Source organism: Tenrec ecaudatus, chromosome 16 (genome assembly GCF_050624435.1).
Source record: "Tenrec ecaudatus isolate mTenEca1 chromosome 16, mTenEca1.hap1, whole genome shotgun sequence".
Taxonomy (NCBI): Eukaryota; Metazoa; Chordata; class Mammalia; order Afrosoricida; family Tenrecidae; genus Tenrec; species Tenrec ecaudatus.
The window spans coordinates 108,221,973-108,249,939 of NC_134545.1; the positions used below are offsets into that span (position 1 = coordinate 108,221,973).

Below are 27,967 nucleotides of genomic sequence, written 5' to 3' on the forward strand. Positions count from 1 at the left end.
TGCAGCGTCATCTCCCGGCGGAGGGGCAAAGCTTCTTTTCCTCTGGTGGAAACATGCTCTCATTTGTAGACGCCGCATCCATGCCCGTAACGGTTTCAGCATCCTTCTGCTGACCTGCTTTCTGAGTGAACAGGGCCATGGGGAGGAAGGCGGGGGCAGGACAGAAAATGGGAGAGAGAGCTCCCCGTGGAGAGAAGGGGCGAGAGGGCATCTGAAGACCATCACACGGCGGTTCAGAGCTGGCACCGTGGGAAAGGAGGGATGGAGAGTCAGGTGGTCAGGGTGAGGGCACATCCCCAGGAAGCCCACCGTGAGGGAGCCTCTTCCTCCCAGGAAGCCGGACTTCCTGGCCGCGGCAGCCCAGTGCAGCCACTCAGCTCTGCAGCCCAGGCGGCCCGCTGGGGCATCTGTCCATAAACAAGGAGACCTGGGGCAGCGGCTGAGCGCTGCTGGGGCTGCTGGTCTCAGAGCAGGAGGGAGCAGGACTGGAACGAAGGTGCCCTTGGGGTGCTAGGGAACAAGTAGGCAAGCCACGTGGCCAGAGGCACTTTGGGTAATCGGGGGTGGGGGTGGGGAGGAAGGCAAGCGGGTCCGGTAGTCACTGTGATGTTAGGGTCAAATTTCAAGATAACATGTGGGAAGTGTGTATGCAATTCCCATTTACAGTAAAGCTTAGAAGGCAGCTGATGTGGGGGAAATACTTAAAAGCATCTCTTTCCCCCTCGCCTCCCCAGTGAATACCCAGAAAGGACACTAGTTAACTAGCCCGAGCTGCTTTCCCAATGATGTCATGATCCCAGAGGCCTTGAGACCAATGACCGCCAGTCTCCAAACACACGGCCATGGTTTGGAAAGCAGAAGTCAAACGGACAGATACGTGCGTGTACATGCACACAGTGACAGACATGTCCCTCACACATGCCCAGCAATCTCCCAGGATGAGACCTGCCAGCGATGGTGACAGAACTCAGGTGACATCAAGGCCATCGACTGATCCCATTGCCCTTCCTGCCTTACACTCCACAAAGGGCCATCCATTCTCAGGACAGCGCAGGCAATGTGCCTAGAACATGTGTGGGGTCCTCGGAGCAAGACTCATGTCAGCCACAGGGTCTCCTCACGGCCGCCAAGTCCATGCTGGCTCAGCCATGCTGCAGCCCCGGGAGAGCTGCCTCTGCGAGTTTCGGAGACCGCTAACTGTGCACGGGAGTGGATAACGCAGACTTTCTTCCATGTGGCAGCTGGTGGTTTTGAACTGTCGACCTTGATGATCGCAGGCTAATGCTGCGTAACCACTGCACCACACTACACCACCACCAGGGCTCACCAGCAACAGGGCAGGGCTCACTAATTTGCATAAACTCTAACTTGCTACCAGAGAACACACATTTTTCTCCAGCACATTCACCAAAAATATCCCCTATTAGGTCACTAAGAAGGTATGATGACAATGTTATAAACTAGAAATTAAGATTGGAAGACCAAAACATCAAGCCCTTCCACTTGAAAATGGAGAACAAAATGGGAAACCACGACAGAATTTTCGGGTCGCTGGAGAAAGGAGAGGTAAAATGACAGAATTATAAACATCATAACAAGGAAGGCACTTACCAATCGATGGGATTCATTTGAATCAGTGATCAGGAGAAAACTCATTACAGTAAACACTCTTATCAATAAGAATGGAATTAAATTAATTAAACTCCTAGCTTCAGAAACGTTGGGAAAGGAGCAGCAAATCGCCCAGCAGAGAGCACAAAGGAGGCATGAAATAAAGACTGGGGCAGGAAGAGTACCACCACACCAGACCACGGCTGTCTCGTGGATTTCGACTCACGGCGGCACCGTGGGACAGTCTCTGGAAAGGCCCTCCGGCTCGGAAAAGTGGAGGGCAGTGAAGAGGAGGAGAGACCGAGACAAGGTGGACAGGCACAGCGTGGACCCGCGCCACGAGCTCACCCGTAACGACCGTGCATGCGGTTTCGCTCTCTGGCCACGGAGTCGTTGCGACCCAGAATCGACTCCATAGCACCTCACCACCACGACCGCCACTGCCCGGTCAGGAAGAAAGAGGAAAGAGCAGATGCCCAGAACAGAGATCAAGCGAGAAACGGCCATGGAAACAGATGAAGCTTCAGAAAACCAGAGATTTAGTCTTCGTTTGAGATTCTAAGTAAATTTCAAAAACAAGCATGTGATCCAGCAATCTCCTAGGGACATACATATAAGCAAATGTGGTCCTGTTGTATTTAGCTGGCCAGAACAAGCTAATTCCTACAGACGAAAAGGAGCGTGTCATCCACCAACTACCCCACCAAAGCACCGTGTCCGTAGGATTGCAGAGGGCGGTCCTGCCAGATCCCTAAACACCAGACTGTCTCTACAGGCTGTAAGAATTGCCCCACAGCATTGAGAAGGAAACCGCCTTAACCCTTGTTACTGTTGGTTTGGTTTTGCTTTTAACGGTTTTATTGGCACATAATCCACAGATCATACAATTCAATCATATCAAGACGAGTTCCACAATCAATTTGAGAACCGTTTCTTCTTTCTTGTACTCCTTGCTATTAGCTCTCCATCTCCTCCACCAACCACGTCCCCAAGAAACCATGAGCCCAGTATTATTTCCACAGATTCACCCATCCTGGCTTTCATACATCAAGGAACATAAAACAACAAAGAAGCTAACCACAATAACAAAGCAGAGAGAAACCTCCGTCCAAAATAAAGCAGAAATATTAAAAACTAGAACAACTTTAAAGCAGGTCAAAGGGGAGATCAAATGATAAGGTGTTCAATTTTAACCTAACTTCATCTGCCACGATCCACTTTCCAACACACTCCGCATACTGGTCATTTACCCTTCTTAGGAAGTCAGCGTAAAATTGATTTCTAAACAGGACACAGTGTAGAGAGAGGAAACTATAGACTAATAGAACTCATGAATATCAATGTAAGAATTCTAAACAGGATATGAGCTAATAGATTCTCAAGCATTAGGCAAATAATATATGACAACCAGACAGGATCTGACACAGAAACATAAGGTTAGCTGACAGACAGAAACCCAAGCTGCACAGAAGGCAGGGGACACAGCACTCCGGGAAGTGACAAAGGTCCAGCAGAGACATTTTCAACAAGCAACTGCAGCACTGGACGCACTCCATCCTCCATGCCAAGCAATCTGGGGGACAGCTCCCTAGCCAACTGCCTCGAAGAGATCCACATTTATGCCCACTCCAAAGAAAGGTGACCCCATAGAATGTAGACAGTATTGGACAATATCATCAGGATCACTTGGAAGTAAAACTTTGCTGAAGATAATTCAACAACAGTTATAGCAGGACATTACGGAGCTGCTGGGAATGCATGGCAGATGCCGAAGGGGATGTGGCTGGGGAAGTCAAAAGGTGGGTTTGCATGGATCCTGACTGAAAGCACAGAGAACCAGGCGATGTCGGCCTGTGTTTCATGGAAGATGTCACCTGTCCTGATGGATCTGAATCAGGAACCAAGAGTGACCCCACACAAAGACAGCTGGCAGAGCCCAGTAGAGCTTCTGGCTAGTGAGGGTGGGCAAAGAGACATAGGAAGATCATTTTGAAAGCGGAAAGGCAACTAAACACAAAACATGTGGGCAAAATAGAAACTTCTAGTCCGTTCCAGAAGGTTCCAGCTGAACCTCTCAGTGACCCTGCGCCCCATAGAGTCATCAAGGCGCTATCAGAGCCTTAATAAGTCTTGACTGGAGCCCTGGTGGCACAGGGTTATGCATTGGGCTGCTACGTGCAAGGGCAGCAGTTCAAAACCAGCCCCCTCTCTGCAGGAGTAAGATGGGGCTTTCTACGCCCATAAACAGCTACAGTTTGGGGAACTCACAAGGGGCAGTCTGACCCAGTCCCACGGGGTCGCTGTGGGTTGGAATTGATGGCCAGAGAGTTGGGATTGGTTTTAGGGAATGGCCATCCGGAAAGAAGTCCCTGGATGGTGTAAAGAGGCAGCACCCAGTACTATGCTTGACTTGCCCACGGCTTACCTCCTTCTCCTCCTCATCCTCCTCCTCCTCCTCCTCCTCCTCACTGGGCTCTCACGCTTTCACAGACATCATACACACACTACCCCATGGCTGCCTTCAGTGACAGAAACATTGTCATTTGTCATGAACAGCTGCTCTCTGACAATAACGTGAGAACTCACTGCCTTTCTGGCAGAAGGTGGGGACATGAGGCTGCTGGCGCTTACACATGGCAGACACTCCAGGGTGGGCACTGGCCTAGGTGTTCGTTGGGTGCCATGTGACTAGGAAGGAGACACAGGGCCGGTCATACACCTCAGCCCCACCTGCCACCTGCTCTCTCAGGGCACCTGCTCTCTCAGGGCACCTGCTCCAGCCAGCTTGGATTGGACTTCCATGGTGAGACCTATTAATCGCATTCTTCTGAGAAGCTGCAAGTCCCTCCGTGGGGAGCATGTCAGGCCAGGAAGTGAATTCCAAGGCTGTGGGTCCCTCTTCCACCACAGAGCCCCATCCAGGCGGACAGCTCTCTGGTTTCCCCATATGTTGACAAAGCAAACCTCAGCTGTGTCAGCCCGGGCTGGGCTGGAGCACTCGGCTGAGTGCCCGTCTTCTTCAAAGAACTGGCACCGTCCGGAGAGCTATTGTTAACATCAGGACTCAAGAGACTCCTGCTACCCTTGCCACACGCAGAGCGTGACGGAGAGTAAATGCAGCCACCAAGGAGCCAGAGTCAGTGCAGGACGAGGCCCAGGATGGGCAGGCATGGCAGTGCAGGCCGAGCTCTCCTGCCCCGGCTCCTGGCAGTGATCGTCCACTCAGGTCCCCTCTTGTCCCACAGAGGAGCCTCATCTCCCAGCGACAGGACCAGGTGGCATCACACCAGTTCCCCAGCTGCCGGACTCACTCATGGGGTGTGCAGTCCCCAGGTCCTTCATCTCTTGGGCCCACCGGCATCCATCGGCAGCCAACCGATTGTGTTTTGGGGCTTCTCCCATGAGACAGGCGAGGATGGAAGCAATGGACAGCGACGGCGCTGTGCTGGAAAGGCTAGCGGGAACCTGGGGTGCACCAGAGGAGCGGACTCCTCTTCCGCCCTTAGGATGGGAAGGCTTTCTTTGTGCGGTTAACCCCCTAACTGAGACTTGTCATTTTACAGCATCGTCGAGAAGGCGAAGGTGCTGAAGCGGAGCCCATCTCCTGACCACTGGGGGACAGACAGGCCCGGGGAAGGGGCGAGGGCCCCGGTGTTGCAGTCTCGCGGCTGTCGGGTGTTGATGTGGACAGGGAATGGCTTCCTTCTGCCGTTGACTGACTGCCGGTGTTCTACAGGAACGTGCTCCACGGGCAGGGAAGGAGACAGGTCTTTCTCCACCTCACCCCCTCCCTTTCTGCATCGGAAATCTCCACTTTCTCAGTTTCAGAGGAGTAGGGCGAAACCCGCTGACCGCTTTCATGGGTTCTTTCAATAAAAACGCTGACACCCCATCAAGCTCTTCCAACAGAAGGCTGCCTGCTGCACTTCACGCTACAGTTCCACCCCGTCCCAGCCGTCGCCCCAGCCTTCCTGCTTCCCATCTTGATGCCTTTCAGGGGAATCTTTTGGGTCAGGCTAGAGGGCAAGTGCAGTGTTGCCTTTGGCTGTATTCTCTGCAGAAGCAGACCAGTGAAGCTAATGTACGTACACATAAAACCAACTCACTGCCATTGAACTAAAGACTCTGTTGGGCAGGGAGAATTGCCCCGGGGCTTTCCAAGACGAACTCTTTCCCGGAGTGAAAGCCCTTTCTCGCACGCATTTACACACAGAGGGAGGTTGATATCAAGGAGATGGTGCACGTAGCTGCAGAAGCAGGCAAGTCCCCAGTGCATGGGTCAGATGGCAGGCTAGAGGCTTCTCCTGACTTGAGCAGCGGCAGGGGTTAATGCATCTAAGATGAGCAGGCTACTGACAACTTCCAGGACCAGCAGGCTCTCTGTAAGGCTTGTGACTACACTTTGTAAGGTCAGCAGGCTCCATGGCCGGTCACTGGGTCGAGTCCAAAGAGGTCAGTGAACCAGATTCAAGTCCAGCCCTAACACAAAACTAGCTAGTTTGCCCAGTGTCCACTTATACTGGAAGCAAGCCTCTCCGGCAATCTCAACACGGGGGATTATGAGATCTTAACTGCCAACCCTCCGAGCGTCCTGACCCAGCCAAGTTTCACGAGCTCCTCATGAACACAAGGGCCTTCTCAGACTGGGAGCGTTGAAGCAGCTTGTTCTAGTCTGCTTCAGTGCGTGAGTGTGCTTACTGAAGCCAAACATTCCCTGTTGAAAACGGTCGCTTCTAACTGCTAACACCAGAGAAGCAGGTGACAGTGCAGGGGCACGTTGTACTTTCGTCTCCCTTTACTCCACGCCCAAGCATCGTTCAAACGGAAGCATTCTTTAAAGTGCTCAAATGCTCCCAGCTTGATGGAAATCCCTCCCAGACAGGTGGGTTTTGTGTCGTTGAAAGTCACTTCTCAGTAACTGTAGGATCTGCCTCCACTTCCCTGCACCTGTAGAGTCACAAGAAACAGTTCAAACAGGCCTGGGGCTGTGCCAGTCACTAAGGTCAAGCTCAGGGCAGCTCCTGGCACCTTGATATGCGGCGAGGCCAGGCGGGTCTCAGCCACCCGGGAGGGGAGCCACTCAATTCTGCTGCTGACTCAGGAGGAGCGTGGTGAGGACATCCCCCGTAAGACCAGGGCTGCAACATGATGACCATTTCAGAAAGAGGCCTCTGTATTTCAAACAAAACTGGGAAGAATTGGATGACAAGCGCAGAGACCTGTTGTCTCTCCTTAACCGTGTGACTATGCCTGGATCGCCCATCCGATCTAGCCTCCAGTAACTACTTCCCTCTCCACTGGGGACCACGGCCTCCCTCGGCTTAACGACGAGGCTTTGTTGCCATCCACCCAACCTTAAGATGGCCCACGGAGGAGACACAGCTGGAAAACACGAACCCTTGGTGGCGCGGCTAGACTGTGTCCTTCATTTCACGTCTAATGGGGGGGGGGGCTCAAGGAGATGGAGAGACGGGAAGACGGTTAGTTTGCTAATGCTGGATCCATCTCCCACCCCCAGGCCAAGACACTGCTCTTTACTGCCCGTGGTGAAAGGCTTCTTGGATAAAAGTCACATGAAGATCAGCGTAGACATGCATGTGACTCTTATGGTGGGACAAGAGTGGCCCTTTGGGTTGGGCGGTGGTTGTCTCAGTTGGTGGGATGAGTTGTCATTTAGGGAGGGTGGCGACTATCTCAGTTGGTGACTTAAGAGCTCTCCCTCGGGTGAGGTGGTGACTGTCTCAGTTGGTGGGATCAGAGCCCTACCTGGTGTGAGAGACACCGAGTCACCATCCTGGACCCAAAAGGAGCTCTTGGGTGGGGACTCAGGTTGCTGGAGAGCAGCCGAGAGACAAGAAGGAAGAGCCATCTACACAGGCTGAGGCCTTCCCAGTGACCCTCAAAAGTGGATCCAAGTTGGGTGCCACTTCTCAGCCTTTCCCTTCATAGAGGCCCTGCCTTCTTTAGTCAGATTCTCCTGGATACAAATAGAAGCATTGTGGGGAGAAGATCGAGAGAAAGGAACAGTAAGATTTGGGATAAATCTAACTCAACCCCAGGCACAGAGGAATAGCATACAATCTATCTCTATATGTCAACCCAGAATAGGAATATCTAGACCCTTCTAGTACAAGACTAAGGCATCTGGTGGCATAGCAGTTGCACAGTGGACTGCTAACTGCAAGGTCAGCAGTTCAAAACCATCAGCCATTCCATGGGAGAAAGACGAGGTTTTCTACTCTCACCCTATCCTGTCCTATGGGGTTGCTATGAGTCAGCAGCGACTCAACGACAGTGAATAGATCACACGGCTCCGGAGTCTTGGTGGCGTAGCAGTTAGTGCTCAGCTTCAACTCCTGATGGGGAAAGAAGAGGCCGCCTGCTCTATACCTTGGAAACTCTATGAGGCAGTCCTACTCCATCCAATGAGGTCGCTACGAGTCAGGACTTAGCTGATGGCGATGGTTGGCCTTTAGTGCAAGCCTGTCCATGCTGAGGGAGGGGGTTCCAAAGGGGTGAACCCTAGACTGGACCTTCCATGGAACTGGCGGAATAGAAACCAGTTTACAATTGCATGCATCCTTCTGGGAAGTCCAAGGCTCCCTGGAACAAGCTCTAAAGTCACAATGGACAAGTAAGTTCTGGGGTCACACTTGTACACCCCAGGGTCCAGGGCACGGTGGGGAGGTCGTTCCATCAGAAACATCTGCAATGGACCACCAAGCCCAGCTTCCCGTGCTCTACCCAGACTTGGGTGCCGAGCGGTGGGCCAGGGGAGGGACCTTGGGTGCTGAACATCAGCGGAGCCCTGGAGGGTCAATCCCACTCATGCCGAGCTGGCAGGCGGTGTCCGTGCAGCCAGGCCCACCCCTGAGGGCCCACTGCACAGGCCAAGGGCCTGCGCTGTGCTGACTGATACACTGGGGGGTGGGGGGTGAGGGGGTGGGGGGCGTTGAGGGGAAGGTCCTTCCGGCACGCAGATGCCTTTGCGCCATTCGGCTGGTGGGAGGCATGTGGCCCAGCCAAGAAACATTTCATTCCCCAGATTTTCTAAAAATAAATGTGACGGGGGGAAACAGATGCCCTGTTTCTGTTTGTGATTTGAAAACACACAGAAAGGAACCCAGCCGTCCCCGGCGTGCCACCCCCCCCCCACCAGCCCCTCTACAGGCCACCTGTTGTTCGGCGGGACAGCCCCCCAATTTGCTGCAGGCACCGTCTAAGGACTCTGCTCCTTGTCCCTGGGGAAACACAGCTCCCCCGATGCAGGGAGGCGAAACCTGGCATCTTAGCACGTGTGCACCCTTTAGACTCCTGTTAAATTCGCTCTAGTCTTTAATATTGTCTGCTTCCTTTTCTATGGCTTACTTCGTTATTACCGTTAGCTTTTTTCTTTGAATGTGTTTTCTGGATAGGCAACCCTATAGAGAGAGGACACCTGGATTAATGGTTCCTTGAGGGCCGGGCAGGTTGGGGGAAAATGGAGCGTTGACGAGCCCAATGGATTGTGGAGGCGACTGCATGGCTCTCCTGAAGACGACTGCACTCCTGAATTGTATGATCTGTGAATTACGTGCCAATAAAACTTGCAAATTAAAAGACAAGTACATATCTCCTTGCCTGGAGAGTTGGTAGCTGCGAGGTTTTGTTTTGAGCAGAGGATGGAATGTTCCTGATTATGGTTCCAACAAGAGAGCACCAGTCCAGCAAAGTTTACTGTAGGGAACATCTCTCAAAGGGAATTTTATTTCCCTGAGGATTTTCATTATTGACTGGTGATTACGGTTGGCAAGGACTAAAAAAAATGCCTCTTGGCTATAATAAAATCACACTGAAGAACACAAACATCCTTCTAAAACTTCAACGTTGAAAGAAAAGGCAGTGGTAAAAAGGAAATGCCATTCCAGATACTAGCAGTACCAGGGGCTCACCACAAAATGCCCGTGAACAGCGATGGGCCTGCCATCCTGCCTTGTCTTCCAGATGCCTATAAACGGTGCTGTTTACACCGGTCTCAGTTTGCTCAGCCTAGGAACCTGAAAATGTCTAACTCCCCGTCTGGGACCTAGTCACTGTCTGGGGCACTTTCCTTATTACTTGACCACCCAGCCTTCTCCCAACAGGGCTTCAGCTGGTCCACACCAGTTTGGTAGACCCACTACCTAATTGTTGGTTGAGTTGGGGAACTGGTTGCTGAGATGGCACCTGCAATCAGGGTTCTCTCTGAGGCGGGTGGTTGGGCACCTGCCCCAGGGGGACCACAAGCTTCCTCTCTCTATTCTTTGTTGATGTTCACGTGTGCAGCAGCAAATCTCACGCTCCCGAAGTCACGCTTATCCGTCCACAGGTAGAAATAGTATTTCATGTTTGAGCTGAAATAGTTGGTGCAGTTCCTGTGCCCATCCATCCCACCAGTGACCCTCCTTTTCAGCTGCCCTACCACGTTACCAAACACGACGGCCGTTTCTGAGGATCGGTCCCTGCTGACAACGTGTCCAAAGTACCGGAGACAAAGCCCGGACACGCTCCCTTCTGAGGAGCATTCTGGCTGTACTTCTTCCAAGACAGCCTGCTTCCTTCTGGCCATCCTGGTATATTCAATATTCTTCAACAATGCCAGCACTCAACTGCATCAAGTTTTCTGCACTCTTCCTTGCCCGATTTTCACATGCATCTAGAGAGACTGAAAATACCCTGGCTTGGGTCAGGGCCACCTCCGTCCTCAAAGCCACATCCTTGACTGACACCTTAAAGAGGTCTTGCGTCGCAGATGTGAACGCGCCCGGTGCATACGTTGATTGAATTCCTGTTACGTCCACGGACACTGCCTGTGGATGCTGGCCAGATGAAACCCCGGGTAACTTCAGCCCGGCTCTCTGTTTATCATATACTTACGCGGCCTCCAATCTCTGCCTGCTCAGGAAGGGCCCTATGAACACAAAGCCTTCAAGGCTGAACCACACGCGAGCTTCCCTGTGCTGCTGTACATCTGACAATCGCCAGGCGTTAACGAGGCAGCCTAGGCTCCCTCAGTGGGGCCAGGAGCCGGTCTGCTTCTGTGAAGCTGGCCGGCTAGGAAAACGAGGGGGCAGTTTTACTCCGGCCTCGTGAGTCCTCGTGGGTCGGAATCCGCTCTATGACAGGGGATGGCTTCTAATTCAGTGGGTTTCTTCTGCGCATCTAGGAGTTGCCTTGGCGCCTTCCTCCCCTTCTCTTCACATGGAGCCCCTCACCAAGCCCTGCTCACTCCCACGGGTTTCAGCGGATGTCGGCCCCATCCACACCTCCCCTCGCCACGCCAATCATTCAAGGCCAAGAATCCTTTCCCTTCTACCTCAATGGCTGTACTCTGTTATTGACTTTCCTACTTCTGCGAGAAAATGGAAGTCAGATTCCGGCAATTCTCGGAATAAAAGTCTCCAATGGCTTTCCACCCCACCTAAAAGAGACCGCACATTCCTCCTGGCCGTGATCTGGTCTCTGCTCACCTCCCTGAGCTGGCCTGGTCTCTCCTTTGCCTCTGCTGGTCTTCTTCCAACCTGGACTTGGTCTTCCCCCTCGAATCGGAAACCATGTCTTTGTGTCATGTCAGGGAATCTTCCCCAGCGACTCTTTCTGACTCCGATGATGACCGTTTCTGCCTTTCCAGGGGAAGCTCCTTCTGACCGTGCAGATCTCAGTTAAACATCACCTTATAGAGAAGCCTAACTCACAGGGCTTGTTGCCACATCACAGCAGATAAACAATACAGAATTCCCACCGTCCAAAAGCATTGCCAGGGAAATTCTGACATCCCCCCTAGGGGTAAACATTTCATTCAAGAACTCAAAAATAATGCCGAGTCTCTCCCATGGTCAGGCATCCTGTTACCAGTTGAGGATACAATGGTGGGAGAGAGGCAGAGCGGCTGCCTCCCAACCCCCACCCACCCAAGGGGCAGGGTGGTATACTTTTAACAGAGGGTCAATTCCTCAGTCTAGAGGAAGCTCAGTTCTCACTAGCATGGTGATAAACTCCTTTCTTCCAAGGAGGTTGGACTCCCTTATCTCCAGTGGCCACAAAGGGAGGAAAAGGGCTTTGAGATGAAGTCTACATCAGGCATGGCACAGCCCTCCAGGGGCTCCTCTGAGCCCCCTTTTCCTGAGTGCCCCCCCCCACACACACACACTGTGCTCTGGAGGGAGGTGGAAGCTTCTAGGTCTTCACTGAGCCACCATATTGGCCAAGGTGCCGATCCACTCTGGCTGAAACAGGCAAGTAGGTGTGTGTGGTGTGGGGGCGGGTGCAGTTAGTCAGCCCACAGGCACCGGGAGCAAACATTCCAGTGCAGGGAGCTCGCTTTAATCAGTGTAACGACGGACATCAGCTCCGGTGCTTTCCAGGCAAAAGATTCATCCTGTCACCTTCTCTCTCTGAGCACTGTCCCAGCAGAGGCACGGAGGGGTCGGGAAGGAGACAAAGCCGGTGTGGAGTGATGGCAGAGCAGCAGCAGCGGGTCAATCACACTCTGACGGAGCACTTACTCCCCAAATAGCCGGTAGCTTCCGCTTGGGACTTCCCACCGCTTGAAATGACGTATTCTTCATGTCTGACACCACCACCGGCCCAGCCACATGAGGGCAGTTTCCAGGAAGGAGCAAGCAGATAGGCTGTACAGCCCAGGCAAACCAGACAGGCTGGCCGGTGTGTGATTAGGGAGGATGAGAGACTGGGGAGAGGTGTAGTGTCCTTGCAGGGGAGGGGTGGGGGGGGCGGTGAGAAAGAAGACCCAGGAAGAATATGCCTCTGGAAAAAGAGTTATGGAACAAATTTGGCTCCAGGGACTCCAGGCTTGAAGTCATTTCTTTAGCTGGATGATCTACAATAATAAGCAACATTTAGAAGCTCAATGCAATTGTCTGTGTACAACTAAGTGTGCTTATGTGTATCTGTGTATCTGTCTATATATGTAATTGTCTGCATATAACTGTGTGTATGTGTATCTATCTATATATGCAATTGTCTGTGTATAACTAAGTGCGCGTATGTGTATCTGTCTATATATGCAATTGTCTATTTATAACTAAGTGTGTGCATATGTATCTAGATTGTGCATGTATATATCTATACATATATATATATATCTGTATAGATATATACACCTACACACACCTTGTAAGGCAGTGGTTCTCAACCTGTGGGTCACGACCCCTTTGGGAGGTGAACAACCCTTTCACAGGGGTCGCCCGATTCATCACAGTAGCAAAATGACAGTGATGAAGTAGCAACGAAAATAATTTTCTGGTCGGGGGTCACCACCACATGAGGAACCGTGTGACAGGGTCGCGGCATCAGGATCATAGCCCGTAGGCACAGCAGAGTGAAACGCCGCTCATTCCTAAGCCATCCTCACTGTTGTCCCTCTGCTTGAGCCCAGGTTGCAGTACGTACACACACACACACACACACACACACACACACACACACACGTTTCTTACGGTACTTGTTTCTTTGAAGCCATACTCCTAACGCCCGCGGGAGGCGGCCAGGAGGAGGCCTGCCGTGCTGCTGAGCAGGCAGCGCGCAAGTGGGACAGGCCATTCTGCACTTGGCATTCCGGTCTCCGACTTGAGCTTAATCTCTTGGTTCAGGCGCTAATTCGGCTCAGCTGTGCAGGCTCTGGTCTGTGCTTTGGCGGTCCACATGTAATCAACAATCCACATTCAATGACATCATGCAGAGAGCCCTCTTCCAATCCTTTTGCTCCTAACCCCAGATTCCTGATTCCCAGGCGGTGCCGGGAGAAAGGTACAGGCTGACCTGCGAGTCCTGAGCTCAGTCCCGGAGCCTCGGCGGTACTTCAGCGGAGTCTCATTTGCCGGCACGCGCCCGCAAGCCTTTGTGGTTTGAAGTTGCCAGGTGTCATTTTATAAGGGAATTCTGAGAACATTGGGGGGAAGAGATGTAGAGAAGACGACTTCCATTTGACCCTGCAGAGCATGGGGTCATCCCGCTTGGGTGTGGACATGGCTCCTTCTCACCCCTAAGCCGTGGGGTGCTTGGCGGGTTCCCCAGAGAAGACTGCCACCCTTGGGGTGCCTTATCCTTCATGCTTGCTCCGAGACATCTGTATCCTGTGTGCACCCTCTCGGGCCCCTAGCAGTCCAACCACGCATTTGCTCTGCTTTCTCCAAGTCCTTTCTCTCTTGTCCTAACTGGAACCACCTGGCCCCCTCCCTGTAGGGCTGAGCACAAAGCCCCACTTCTCCTGGAGTCCGTCGGTTCCCTTGCCGGGCGTAGGTCGGCCATTCCTGGCTCGGTGGCCTCAGCACGGGCCGGGCCTCCTGGCCTGCCTGTGTTTCCTTCTGTATTGTGTGTTGCTTCCTGGTTGGCACTTGCTCCCTTACTGGGTCGTGTGAACCACGTGCTTTCTTCTCTGTCCCCAGCAGCGGTGGGGACAGAGGTCCAGGTGTCCGCTGCCTCCGGGTGGGGCTTTAAGACATGTGATCACTCTTCCACTTCCGATCTCTCTAGACCCAGGCCAGTTTCCTCTAAACCCAAACCAACAAGACAGACAATCCAGTGCTTTCAAGTCGATTTGGACCCACAGCAACCCGTATCAGGTTTCCAAGGCTGTACCTCTTTATGGGAGCGGATGGCCTCACCTCCCCCAGAGAGGCTGGAGGGTTTGCACGGCCAAGCTTGAAGATGGCGGCCCAGGGCTCACCTGACAGTCCTACCTCTTGTAGCTGAGCATGTCACAGCTACCCCAATCCCTCACAGCAGAGAGGTCCGAGTAGTGGGTAGTCAGAGCAATCACTGAGGCAGCCGTGGCACAGTGGGTAAGGTGGGCAGTTAGAGGGCACCAGCTGCTCTGTACAAGAAAGCAGAGGCTGCTCACGCCACCAAGGCCACAGCCTGGGGACCCATAGGGAGCCATTCTACTTGCCCCCCCAGCCCCCCGGGTTGCTGTGAGTCAGGACCCCGCCAAGGGCAGTGAGTTGGGGTTCTGGTTGGTTTTATACACCAGATTGACCCTTCTTTCTCGATGGTCACAGGACTCTTCTGTTCCTGCTTCTGAGATGGCTCTTGTATGCCCAACAGAATGGCAAAATCGACCAATCCCCAAGGTAGAGTCTTCTACAGCTTAGTAGCCAGGAAACATGGACAACGACAGGAAAACAATCTGCCTGACTGCAATACGACAAAGCACTCTTTTTCAATTACCAAATTAGCAAATTATGTCTGTATGTGTATGCCTGTGTGTATATATAGAAAGCTGACCTCCTGGGTGGTTGAACCTCCCGTGTAGCTTCCTGTTCTCCGTGGACAGCCAAGTTTGAGCCACACGGGGCCACTGACCTGTGCATGGTCTCTCCTGCCACTCCTGCAGTGAGCGCCAGCATTGCCAGAAGCCAGTACCCTGTGCACCAGCTCAGAGGCTATTCAAGTCACGGGGTGCTTTAATTGGAGACTCGCAAGCCAGGGGATGTGTGCAGAGCAGCAAGGCAGGCGCCCACCCCTCAGGGGGCTCACCCACTTCCAAGGCGAGCTGCTCCAGGCCCAGCGGCATCTGATTCTGGAGCAATGTTAGCTGCCGCAGTTTTGGGGCAAGGAGATTGGGAATGAATACTCAGGCGCTTTAAAAATGTTCAAGTCATTTACCCAGCGTTTCTCTTTCTCCAGGGAGGGGTAGAGTTCAGGAGCACAGTGGTCAAAGTCTTACCCACAAAGATTCTCCAAAGCATGGTTTAGAATGGCGAAGAATCGGGACTCCAGCTAATGGGTGGTTCCCATTAGGGGATTAGTTCAAAGGCTGTTGTTGCTGATGGCCTCAATGTTAGAAAGTAATTCCATGTTTGGAGAAAACTTTGAATGATGTACGAAACAGCCCACTCTGATTCACAGCTTGATAAACACTGATGATATTAGCAACAGAGGGGTGGGGGAGATAACAAGGGAAGGACATCAAGAAGCCCCGGAAGGAAATATATGTTCGGAGACTGATTATGGAAGCAGTGGTAAAATTAATCTGATATGATTGAAATATGGAATATGACATGTCCTACGGCCCAAGCTACAGCAAATTAAAATTTAAAAGCTAGAAAGCGTAGATCCATTATATTGTCCGGACTCACACTAAATCCTAGCTCCAACTTAAGAACAATTAGCTCTTGCATCATGTCCTTGCTGTACACTCACCTCCATGAGATGATCACTGAAGATAAGGGCACTACAGCAAAGTGTGGTAAAGAAAGGAGATGGTGCCCGGCTATCAATTCAAAGAGTGTCTGGGGTCTTAAATGCTTGTATTCAAACAAGCAGCTCTGTAAGTGAGGAGTCAACTAAGTCCACAAGGAACAAACACACCAGCTTGTGTGATCCAAAGATGACAATAACAAAATTCAAATGTGACAAAGGGAAAAGTATCTCAAATCCATATCTACGCATAAATATATGACTGATAGTTCCATCCGGTGACGAATTAATAGCTTATCTCATCAGTAACCTAGTAGACAACAAACAAACCACACAGGCAAAACAGATCCCTACCTCACACCATAGAGGGAGAGATTGCCAGAGGGTGGACTTAAGTGGGATTAAATTACTAGAGCAGCGTATAGGCGAAAGGCTGCCGTCCCTAAGCTGCCCCTGGAAGCACGCAGAGCAAGAGGACAGTGAAAGAAGCGCCGGCCTGTCGAAAGCGACCCTGAACAGACGTGATGACCAGTGGCACAGGGCATCAGGATTGGACGCTGGAACAGAAAAGGGCATTCGCAGAAAAGCAGGTGAATCAGGATAAAGTCTGCGGTTTAGCGACTAGCCGACCCTAATGATAATCTCTTAGTCTGGGCCAGGGGCTCTCAACCCCCCTGATTATACTGCCCGGGACACCTGGCAATGTCTTTCAGTGCCCTGGGAGAGCAGTGCGTTACGAGTGGGTCTGCTCACCACAAGGTCCGCAGTTTGAAACCACCAGCTGCTCTGAGGGAGGCAGACAGGGATTTCTACTCCCATAAAGAGTTATAGTCTTGAAAACTCACAGGGGCAGTTCTATCCTGCCCGGCAGGGTAACTAGGAGGGAGCATCAACTCAATGACGGTGAGTTTGTTGTTGGTGCTTGGGACCCTTTGGCTGTCACAGCGGGGACGGGCCAGGAGCTGATAACATCTTGTGATTCCTGCCATGACCAGCCCAGCCACTCCATTACCAAGACATCTCTGACCGACAGTGTCAAGGTTGAGAACCCCTAGTTTAAGTATGTACATGTCCTCTAGTTGGAAAAATCTTCACATTCGGGGTAGTTGGGTAAAGAACATATATTTGTATTACCTTTGAAACTACTCCATAAATCTAAAATTGCTTAAGTTTTAAAAAAAACCTGTAAATAATTCTAAAGAGTAAAAAAAAAAGAAAGTTGTGAAAAGGAATTTAAAAATTGGAAAGAGAGAAAAGGTATCTTATGTGTAAAGAAAAAGGACAAAAGATGTGAACAAGCAATTCACAAAACAATACAGAAGTATTAATAAACACGATCATCTTCAACATCTCTATCAAAATGCAAACTGATATTATATCTTTGATTTCTATAATTGTATAATACTGTCAAATTGGCCTGGAAATGCCCGGCATCACAAAATACCTGCTCAGGGCATTTGCTATGTAGACATTAATAGGGGGGGATAGACTTTGCACTTAACCCCGAGGAGTGACTGAGGTGTAGATAAAACTGAGTATAGGTTCCTTTACTTCAGCTAATTTGTTTCCAGATCAAGTGCCTGGTGGCGCTGTCAGCTAAGCGTTGGATTCTGGCGGAACAGCTGGTGGGTTCGAACTGCTGACCTTGAGGGGAGCAGCCCAATGGGGACCCACTCACCATCCGGCTACCTGCCCCTGAGCCATTCAGACTTGGACACACTGATCACGGGTTCTCGGATTCGACATTAACTGGCTGCTTTGCGGGAGAAAGAGGCGGCTTCCTACGCCCATGAATGTCACAGTCTAGGAGCCCCAGAGGGGCGGCTCCGCCTGTACTGTAGGGCCACCGTGAGCCGGCACTGACTCGATGGCAGCTCGCTCACTCTGCCAGACCCCACTTAGTCTCCTCGGGTTCCCGCGTCAGTTCCCTCAAGCGTCAGGCCGGGTGAGGCCCCCGTTCTTCCTCTACTTCTAACCACCTACCTCCTGACAGTGGCTCTTCCTTGGCTCTTCCTTGGCTTACTTTCCCTGCCAGAGCTGCTGCAGGCATGGCCACCAGGTGGGGGCTGCCTGAGGGTGGAGTGGCCATGACTTCATCAGCAGTGGCTTTTGTTGGGTCACCAGAACACCCTGTCCTGCCCCTGCGTCAGGCTCTGAGCTGGCAGGCTCTCTGCTGGGCGTGGAGAGGCCCACAGCAGCGATTCCAACCCCAGTCCTGCCCCCAAGGAAGAGGCATGAGAGTGCCCATGAAGAGGAAGCTCACCAAGTAGAAAGGCCACGGAGGCCCAAGCACCTGGTAGTGGGCGGAAGCTGGGAGGTGGAGCAGGCTCGGCGTGGCGTGGTGGCTGCAGCCTGCCAAGGCAAGGAGAGCCTGAGTGGGGGCCGGCCACAGTCACAGTGGGGACATTGGGATCCGGTGCAGCTCCTCCAGGGGATGGCATCTGGCACTGCCGGGTGACTTGTATGGTTGACATTCCCAGGGAAAGGGGTGCCGCTGACACTTGCTGGGATAAGGCCGGGGAAGCTAAGCTTCTGAGCACCCTGTGATGAACAGGGTGCGCCCCCACATGGAGAATCTCAGCTTTCAAATAACCCAGCATACAGAACAAACTTTCCACTCCGGCGTTCACACTAAAATGAGTGACCATTGAAATCAGCAGCAGTGGCTGGATACCGAGATCAACCAGTCTATCACAACAAGCACAGTTTCCTAGACACGAGAAGGCTGATGGGTATCTGGATTTCTTTCCGCAGCAGAGCCTTGCTGATGTCAGAGATTTTATTTCACTCGGATCCCCAACCAGTGCGCACGGAAGTAGCGCCCGGGAACTCACGGGACAGGCGTGTCACACGGGGAAAGTTGGCACACAAGGTCTGGCTTGTTAGTGTTGCAAAGCCAAGCTGTCACGGTGAGGAGCAAGGTACTCCTGGACTTTTAAATCACTTCCTGTGCAAGGGAGAGCAGCACGTGAATGGGGGAGACCGAAAGAGGAGCGGGCGCATCAGGGTGACGGTGCAGGGGAAGAGTCGTGACTACACCAGGCTGCTGGAGCAATGAAGAAATCTGTCCTGGGAGAAGGCCAGGCAGAAAGCTCATTGGAAGCCAGGACACAGAGGCTTCATCTCATGTACTTTGGATATGTTATCCAGAGGAGCCAGTCCCTGGAGAAGGAGGTCATGCTTAGTAGAAAGTCAACAAAAAGAAAAAACCCTTAACAAGACGGACTGACGCAGGGGCTCCAGCCAGCACCTGTCTCCCGCCTAGCACTCAGCCAAGGCGCTGAGACAGCTGAAAGGCAGAGACGGAGGGGGTCCAGGATGAGCGGGCCCCACCAGTGTTTGCCAACCCACCTCTAGCGCTGCAGGAGACCAAGGGTCCCATGTGGTTGTCCACTTGCCAGCGGATCCTAACTCGCCCTGGTTAACTTTGCTGCTGGCAAACAAACAAAACTCAGGCACAAATACATTCTGCACAGTTACCCTCTTACAGCTTCTCACAGGGAAAGAAACAGCGCCGCGTATTGGATCCCCTGGCCCTCTGGAGGCTGCCCTTTGCCTCCGCAGGAAAGTGCACCCACAGCCCTGGGATCACTGGTCTGGCAGGCCTCAGTCTCTGCTGGTGGGACGAAGCCTGGCAGGTGTTGGTGATGTTGGCACAGCAGGGCTGATGGGGTTGGTCTCAGTGAACTATACAGATGAGAACATGGTAGCTGGCCAATGGTTTGTGATCTCTATTTTTGTGCCATTAAGAGAAAGTGTTTGCTAGCCGCTGGCCGACCAGCCTCCCATGGGGTAGAGAAGTGATGCAGGGGTGAGGTGGCCTCAGGACAGTGTCCACTTGGCCTCAGTGCCCACTTGGGCACTTCCAACCCATCGGACCTAATGGCAAGCCTGGAGGGCTCTGCTTTCAGAACCGGCCCACGTCCCCCACTGCCACCCTGGTCTGACTCACTAGCTCCCATGCCTGGACAATTACTTCATCGGCATTTGTTGAGAATACTTAATACACTCTCTGAAGAATGTGGTGTCAGGACTGGTCGCCCCGAATGAAGACACCCTAAAGCACTCCATTGCGATGGCATCTTGCAGCGATTTCTCTGCTCAACCCTTCTCCTTTCTCTGCCGCCCGCAGGTGCTGGTCCCCGAGCTGCTCCCTAATAATCAGCCCATTTATCTACAGTGAATAACCTAATTTCTAGGACTTTAAATTTGAAGGAAGAAGTCCTTTCTTATGTCAGCCCTCACCTAATTCACATGAGGAGCTGACGCCAAGGGCTCAAGTAGGAAGAAAACACTTTGTAAATGGTGGCAACATATGCACACAAGTGATTGATACAATCCATGTGTGAATTGTCATAAGAGCTATAAGAGCCCCCAGTAAAATTATTTTAAAAGAAAGAAAGAAATTTCCAAGAGGGCACCTTTTCTATGCTGTAGGGATGACAATTCAATGCAAAGAAAACCCAAATCCTCACCACTGGACCGACAGGTGACATCATGATACGCAAAGATTGAAGCGGTCCAAAATGTGGGCTCACTTGCATCGCCAATGAATGCTCATGGAAGCAGGCGTCGAGATCAAGCAACGCGCTGCACTGGTTAAACCTGATGTACAAGATCTCTCTGTTGAGAAGCAGAGGTGTGAGTCTGAGGATTGAGGTGCGTCAGACTCAAGCCAGGTATCTTCAATCACTCAAATGTTTGTGAAAGTTGGTCACTGAAAGAGGCAAAGCAAAGGAAGAATGGATGAATTGGAGTTGTGGTGCTGGCAAAGAACATGGAGAATACCCTGGAATGCAAAACAAACAAACAAACAAACCAGCCAGATCTGTCCTGGAAAAAGTGCAGCCAGAATGCCCCTTAGAAGCCGGGATGGCGAGACTGTCTCACGTACTTTGGACATGTTGTCAGGAGAAGGGCATCGTGGCTGGTAAAGCACAGGGGCAGCGAGAAAGAGGAAGGCCCTGGGCCAGAGGCGCTGACACAGTGGCTGCAGCGCTGGCTCCAAGCTGAGAAGAACTGTGCGGAGGACAATGGACAGACGAGGCGGGGGCTCCATCTGCTGTGCATTGTTCATTGTGAGTCAGATCCCTTTCGATGACACCTGACACCGTCTCCAGGTGGCTCCAGAATGGGGGATGGTTTAAATCTGGGCCACGAAGGCGAAATGGACTTGCCGGGGGGCAATGAGTGGAAGTCCACGTTGTCCCAGACGTGAGGAACTGTCCAGCGAGGAGAGAGCCATTCGATCCGCATTGTCTGGCCCGCAGGACTAGACAACAATGAACTAGATTCCCGCTGGAGAGGATTTCTGAGACGAATTTTAAAGGCATCAAATGACATGCCTTATTACATTCCATTAGAAATTAATTGTGTAGCTCAGTCTCCTAATAGATTCCACCCGGGTAAGTAACCACCAAATGTTGTGTCCATTGATGGTCTTCAAACAGTACTCTTGACAGAGCAGGTGATGATGGGTTCCACCACGCCGGGAGCCTCCCCCCCCACCCCTTCATGTCCCAGTTGGGGGCTGTCGGAAGAAGGCAGAGACACACATAGGAGCCACAATCCCAAGGGCTGCTCTCAGCTCACACATTAAGCAGCTACCATCAAGTCTCGTGTCAGATTTGCAAAGTCAAGGTGCTCTGTTCCACATAAGGAGCCCTGGGCGTCCAGCAGGATAAAGGTCAGGCTGCTGACCAGGAGGTCAGCAGGCTGGTGACTTGATCCATGGGAGAAACACAGGGCAGTCTGCTCCCGTGAAGCTGTGCAGTATTAGAAATCCCACAGCGCAGTTCTACGCTGTCCTGTAGGGTCATCCTTAATCTCAATCAACTCTCAATACTTAGAAAGAATGGATACAATAGAGGGGGGGGCACTTAAGTGGTCCCCAGTATCCATGTGCTTATTGATAAGACAGTGATGTGATCTCCATGTGCGTGTACAATAGATGCTGGTGTGGAGGCTTGTAAGCACCCACCAAGCATCCTGCCAGCAGGGGGTGTGCTGTCAGCAGAGAGGAAACGCTGGCACCGACGATGGTTGAGGAGATGGGCACAGAGGAAGCCGGTTTCTAACCCTCCAGGCGCCCGCCTGCCCGTGGTAACGCTGCATCCTCTGGGGCCGGCTGTCGGTGCTGTGGGGGTGACATGCTCACTGGTTTTCATTCTTTCTGGCCATGTGCACTGAGACCCTTCAGGAAGACAATCTGTAGGAGTTTCTGCCGAACGACCTAATGAGGCAACTCAACCTGCCTTGCCTCTTTGGCGAGCCCCCCGGGCTGCGCCCACGCAGGGGCTGCATGTCACTCAGGGGCCTCAGAGGTGGCTGCCCATGGGGTCTCTGGGGGTCCTTCACATGAGAAGCCTCAGGCTCAGTAACGATACAGCACGAAGACTGCTAATGACGTGTGAGCCGCAGGAGGGTGTCAAGAATGGCTCGGCCACAGTTCCTTGGCCGGCTAGGGAACTGCACACAGCTCCTCGGGCGGCCATGAGCAGCACCGCTGTCTGAAGGCACCACAGGAAAGCCTGGAGAGCGTTGTCCAGGGCCAGGGTCAGCGAGCGCACCCTGGAAGCGCTCTGTGGTGCCAGCGAGGTCGGCCCTGGCCGTCAGAACTGGCCACCAGCTGTGCTCGTGAATCTCAAACAAGAGTTCAACACCGTGGCCAGGCGCCCTGATCTCCAGCCATCGGAGGGGAAATGCGTTCCACTCTCAAATTGGCTTTGGGGGGAGAGCCCGAGCAAGAGGGGCGGTGTGTGGCTGGCAGGGCTTGTGAGAGGGAATGACTGGGTGGGGATGGAGGGGGGGTGTGCGTGTGGGTGGGTGTACACCTTTAGATGCCCCGAGACCCATGCCCAACATGGCGGGCGGAGCCCATGGCTCTGTGGCTTTCGGCTCTCTGACTGAGGGAGCTCTGGGCGCATGCAAACATTTGCCCTCACAATTCCACCACCGCCGGCAAACAGAGCAGAAATTCAAATTCGAAGGGACCTTCAAGAGCATCAAACCCATTCCCTGTCTCATTACCCAGATGAGGGAGGAAGCCCAGAGATTGTGTGGCTTGTCCAAGTTCACTGAGCTAGAAAATCAAGTCAGCGGCTCTCAGTGAAGGTGCTCAGGGTGGGGCTGCCCTCGGCGCGCCTCTCTGCTCAGCGGCAGCCCAGGCCCGGATGGGAGTCACTGGCAGCCCCGCACACATTGGTAGCTAGTCTGCGCCAAGTCAGCCTCAGAAACAAGTTACCAGAGCAGCATCACAATCTCCACAGACTCACAACCGGAAATCCGTCCTGCGCCGGAGCCAAGACTAATGGGAGGTGTGGGGGGGTGAGGGGGTGGGTGTTCTCTGCCCTTGTTCTCCTCTGAGACGAATGTCAGGCGTCCGGCTGTGGTCCAGCTGTGCCCTTCAGTGAAAAGCAACATAAATCCGAATCATGCTTTCACAGTGTGGGGACGGAGGTAGACACAGATATGCTTCAACCTGGTGGGGGAGGAGGGATAGAACAATGGGGATCGAACTGTGTGTGTGTGTGTGTGTGTGTGTGTGTGTGTGTGTGTGTGTGTGTGTCAGGGAGGTGTACTGCCTGGAACCGTTGTCACTGAGGGAGGTGGGGCATTTGGCTCCAGCGCTGTCTCTGAATGCTCAACTGGAGCTCAGTGTGCACTGGGAACAGCAGCCTCGTTCTCCTGGTGGCTCAGAGGCATCACAATGGCATCCCGATATAAAAGCCGCATCACAATGCCTCTGGAATATGGACATCAGCACCCTCGTTCCCATTAGTGACACCCTCACTGTTTCGATGCGCGTTACCCTGTCGACGTTTTGCAGGCATCATGCCTAATTAATAAAGTCTCATGGGCAGAAGCAGTGCCATGAACTCATGATGCTGACACCGTGTCTCCGCTTGACCACTGTCGTCGTAACGGTGTCCCCACGCGGAAAGTCACTAATTCATAAACCAGAGCTTCTCACAGAAACTCAGGTTGCAAAGTGGACATTGACACCGAGGCAGGGAGTGCGAAGGCCCACTTTCTCCTGCTGGGTCCCCTGAGCGAGGAGGTGGGTCATGTGGGGACTCGGCCTGGGCCAGGCAGGGGCAGGGTGGGCAGTGTGGCTCAACGGCCCTGGGAGAGAGAGAAACCAGGAGACAGAAAGCACAGTGAGTTCCCAAAGGGAAGTGAGGAGTCGGACAGCCGAAAGAGAGAGAGAGAGAGGGAGAGAGAGAGAGAGAGAGAGAGAGAGAGAGAGAGAGAGAGAGAGAGAGAGAGAGCACCACATGCGTTTGAGAGGCATGCCACCAAGACTCTGGCTCAGGACGACTCCCTGCGTGTCGGCAGAGAACAAGGCAGGCCCATGGGATGCTCATAGGCGGGGTTTGCGGAGGTCCCCCAGGGGCCTCTAGTGCCTCCAACTTTTCAGTTCGAAGCTGGGCATGTTAGCGGGTGTCCTCACTCAGGGATGGGAGGAGTCCTAGTGGGTCGCCTCGGGCTCCTAACAGCAAGGTGAGCAGTTCGAACACACCAGCCACTCCAAGGTAGGGAGATGAGGCCTTCTGCTCCCTAAAGGTTTACAGCCTTCAAACCCCACGGGCTGCTCTGCTTCGGCCTGTGGTGTCCCTGGGAGTCAGAACGGACTCAATGGCAGTGAGTTTGGTTTTGAGAGTTCATAGAGTTATCTACCTGCCTATCTATCTACTACCTACCCATCTACCTCCCTGCCTATCATCTACTGCCGTCAAGTCCGCCCACTGCTGGCAGCACCACGGGTTTCCAGAGCGGAGCTGCCCCACTGGGTTTTCTTGGCCGGGATCTCTGCAGGAGCAGATACCTGTCCTTACTCATGTGGCACTGCAGGCAGGCTCAAACTGCCCACTTCAGGTTCGCACCAACCCTACAGGGCAGAGCAGGCTTGCCTGGGGACTTCCCAGTCCGACCTCAATGGACACAGGTGACCTCATCTTCCCTTGGAGCAGCTCTTGGGGTGGGGGGAACCACGTGGCTTTCTGTTAGCAGTCAGGTGTGTTCATGCTGGGCCATCAGGGCTCCGCACAGGTTGGTTATACCTTGGAAACCTCTTGGGCCAGCCAGAGACGGGCTGATTCTATAACACATACCCTCACACACACACACACACACACACACACACACACAGACACATAGCTGAGACTATAACACACGTATGCACATAGATGGTTATAACACAAGCACATGGCTGATTCTATCACACACATGGCTAACTATCACACACCCACTCTGCACACAGACACAGCTGACACTATAATACACTATGCACACACAGTTGATACTAACACACACACACACACACACACTCCTACTCCACTATGGACGCTTGTGACCTGGCTCCCAGGGCTGCTCTATACGCACTGACAATCTGATTGAAGCGTTAAAGGAAGCCATGTGGATCCTGGCCACAGAGTGACAAAACTTCTTTGAGGTGGGTGGCACTGTGACCTTACCCTGTCCCGGAATGAAGCAAGTAGGCACTGTCTTAGGTCCCAACTGAGCACACCATGCTGCCCCCTTTCCAGAAAGAAATTACTCAGCACCCCCTGGTAATTAAAACCCAAACACTGATATGATCACCTGCCACCCAGGATAAAGTGTAGGAATCTGTTGAAGCCTCCTGGATCTTTCCAGCACCCCCAGGGGGCGCGTTGCTCATTTTGGAAAACACCGCTCTAAGCAAACCCCATTGGGGTCCGACTTCCACACTCTTTACAGAGTTTGGTGACTATGGGAAACAAAGCCTGAGGGGAGGTCTCATGAGCTACAAAATCATGCTCTAAGAAGCTTGGTCTACGGCAGACAACACAGAGCTGACCCAGGCAGCCTTCCTGACAGCAGCGTGGATAAGGATGCCCCACGCTCTGGGCACCTGTGCCCACTCCTGGAGCCAGTGGTACTCACCTGCCGTGTAGCTCCAGCCAGGGATGTGGATGGTCAGCTGGCTGGGGTGGCCGCCAGCGTGGGAATGGGGCCCGAGGTGGTCTTTCCCGTCTCTGCCAAAGTCATCAGGGCTCGCCCCCACATCTGAGAGCCCTGGATTTCTGAAGGCAGGCGAGCTGCCCCAAGGGCATGCGCTGCTGGCCAGTGGTGCCTGAGTCTCCTCCACGCTGCAGCTCTCCCCCAGCCCTGGGGGCCAGCAGTGTCCTCGAAGGGCCGGCTTGTCCTTGGTGGCCATGGGGCGGAGGCCACTGCTCATTGGCTCGCCCGTAGCCAGGCCTCCGTCTCCCTCTAGCGCCGGTCTGTGGGAACTGCAGCTCAGGTGGAGGGACAGGGAGGACCGGTGCACTTGGGGGTTGGGGGCTGGAGGGCCATCGATGGGGATGGAGAGCGACTTGTCCAGGTAGTAGATGGAATTGGGACAGGTAGGGATTTGGAGGTGGACACAGGAGCTGAAGAGCAGTGGCCCCTTTCCAGGGGACGGGCTGCCCGGAGAGAAGCTGCCCTCTCTGCCATCTGCGCCGTTCACCCAACACTCATGGCCCCCATACAGCCACGGCTGGGCCTCGGGGACCCTCAGCTGCAACATGGAGCCATTTCTGGAGAATGCTGTGCCTGAGGGTGATGGGCAGGGTCCTGCTGGCTGGGCCCCAGGGCCTGGCGTGGACTGGGGGTCCTCAAGTACCATGTCGCTGGTCGTGCAATGGCTGCACAGGGTGCCCCTGGAGGCCTCCGGGGGGCCTACCCGGCGGGCTGTGACTGTGATGGAGGAGAACTCTTTGCAGGGGCGCTTGCAGAGGCCCTCCTCCAGGGATGGGAGCTTGGCCCGAGGTCCCCGATCATCGGAAGGTGACGGCATCCCCAACCTGCCAGGAAGCCAGGCCAGTGTCCTGTGGATGTCCTCACCACTGTGTCCAGCAAAGGACGGCTTGGCACAGTTCACGTGGGGCTGGGCAATGGCTCCGGGGCCTGCCACCAGGGCCCAAGGTCCTCTCGATCGGTCCTCATCCACCAGCAGGGAGATGACTGCCGGTGAAATCATTTTCACGTTTTGCGATGCCGGAGGAGTCTGTGAGTGGAAAGAGATCCCAATTATTGCAGTAGTCCACGGCAGCCAGGGTCATCCCACATCGCTGCTCTCAAGTCTATCTGAAGGACAGAGCAGTCCTATAGGGTTTCTGGGGTGGTACACCTTCAGTAAGGGAACCAGGGCTCCTGATCTGGCTCCTCCTCGTTCTACTCCCTGCTGAGAACTCCCATTTCCAGCCCAGAGATACTGAACCGGAACCTACATTTTAAACAAGCTTCCTGGTGTATTTTGCAGAACTCCCAGGTACCTGTGGGTAGCCTGTTACTGTGGACATGGAAATTCAGAGCCTCAGGGAGAAGCTGAACTGGAATGAGCCAGTTGGGTCAGAAAGTGGACTGACCTTCGCTGGCTGGTTTCAACGGCTACCTGATGCCTGGTGCTAGGAGCCCACACCCGGGGACGAGAAGTCATGGATGGAGACCGAATGCCCAGTGAGATGGGCAACAGCTTCGATGCTTGTTGCCATGGCATGGGGACAGGGATCGTCTCCACTGATGGAGAATAGGAAGGGTTGGTGGATGCCTCCGGCAGGTGGGACTCAGCTGCATGTCTGTGGCAGGGTCAGGAGCCTCCAGCCAGTGTTGGACGCTGGTCACACAGTTTATGCCCCTCTCCCTCCCTTCTCCCCCCCCTCCTCCTTCTCAGGGCTGCAGTTCATCAAGATGATGCATGCCTGCCCCATGCCTACCCCAGGCCGGAGGCTCGGTTAGTTATCGTTCTGACAGCAATTGCTCCCGGGTGCTCAGTGAGATGTGGAACACGCCAGGTGGGAATGCCCTGGACGCAGTCCCTGGAAAGAAACTGCAAACCAGGAGGCATTCGCCGTGTGCGCAGTATGGCATCTCTTGAAGCAAGCAACTGCGCACACACACCTCGGAGCAGCCTAGGTACCCACAGCTTGGATCTCGGGACTCAGGGGTTCCTGTGCACATACGGGGCGGAAGCTGGACCAGACTTGGGGGTCCCTCCTAAGCCTGGGGTGCCCAGGCTGCTTTCTGACCATGGAAAAAAACATGGTGGACATGGGGAGCCTCCAGGCTTTCTCACCCCCCCCTCCAGAGGGTCCCCGTCAAGGTGATGGCTGAGCAGCCCAACCAGAATCATTGTCACTGACAGGGCTTGGGG

The 27,967-nt window shown here is 53.4% G+C and overlaps 1 protein-coding gene across 1 annotated transcript in view; it reads right to left on the reverse strand.

Moving 5' to 3' along the window:
* C16H10orf90 (chromosome 16 C10orf90 homolog) overlaps window positions 1-27,967 on the reverse strand; it is a 151,663-nt gene that overhangs the window by 17,802 nt on the left and 105,894 nt on the right. The window contains exons 3-4 of the mRNA XM_075533484.1: window positions 27,090-27,106; window positions 25,717-26,821 (exon numbers count right to left, since the gene is read on the reverse strand). Of these exons, the coding sequence (XP_075389599.1) occupies window positions 25,717-26,821; window positions 27,090-27,106 (1,122 nt within the window). The remainder of the gene's footprint in view (window positions 1-25,716; window positions 26,822-27,089; window positions 27,107-27,967) is intronic.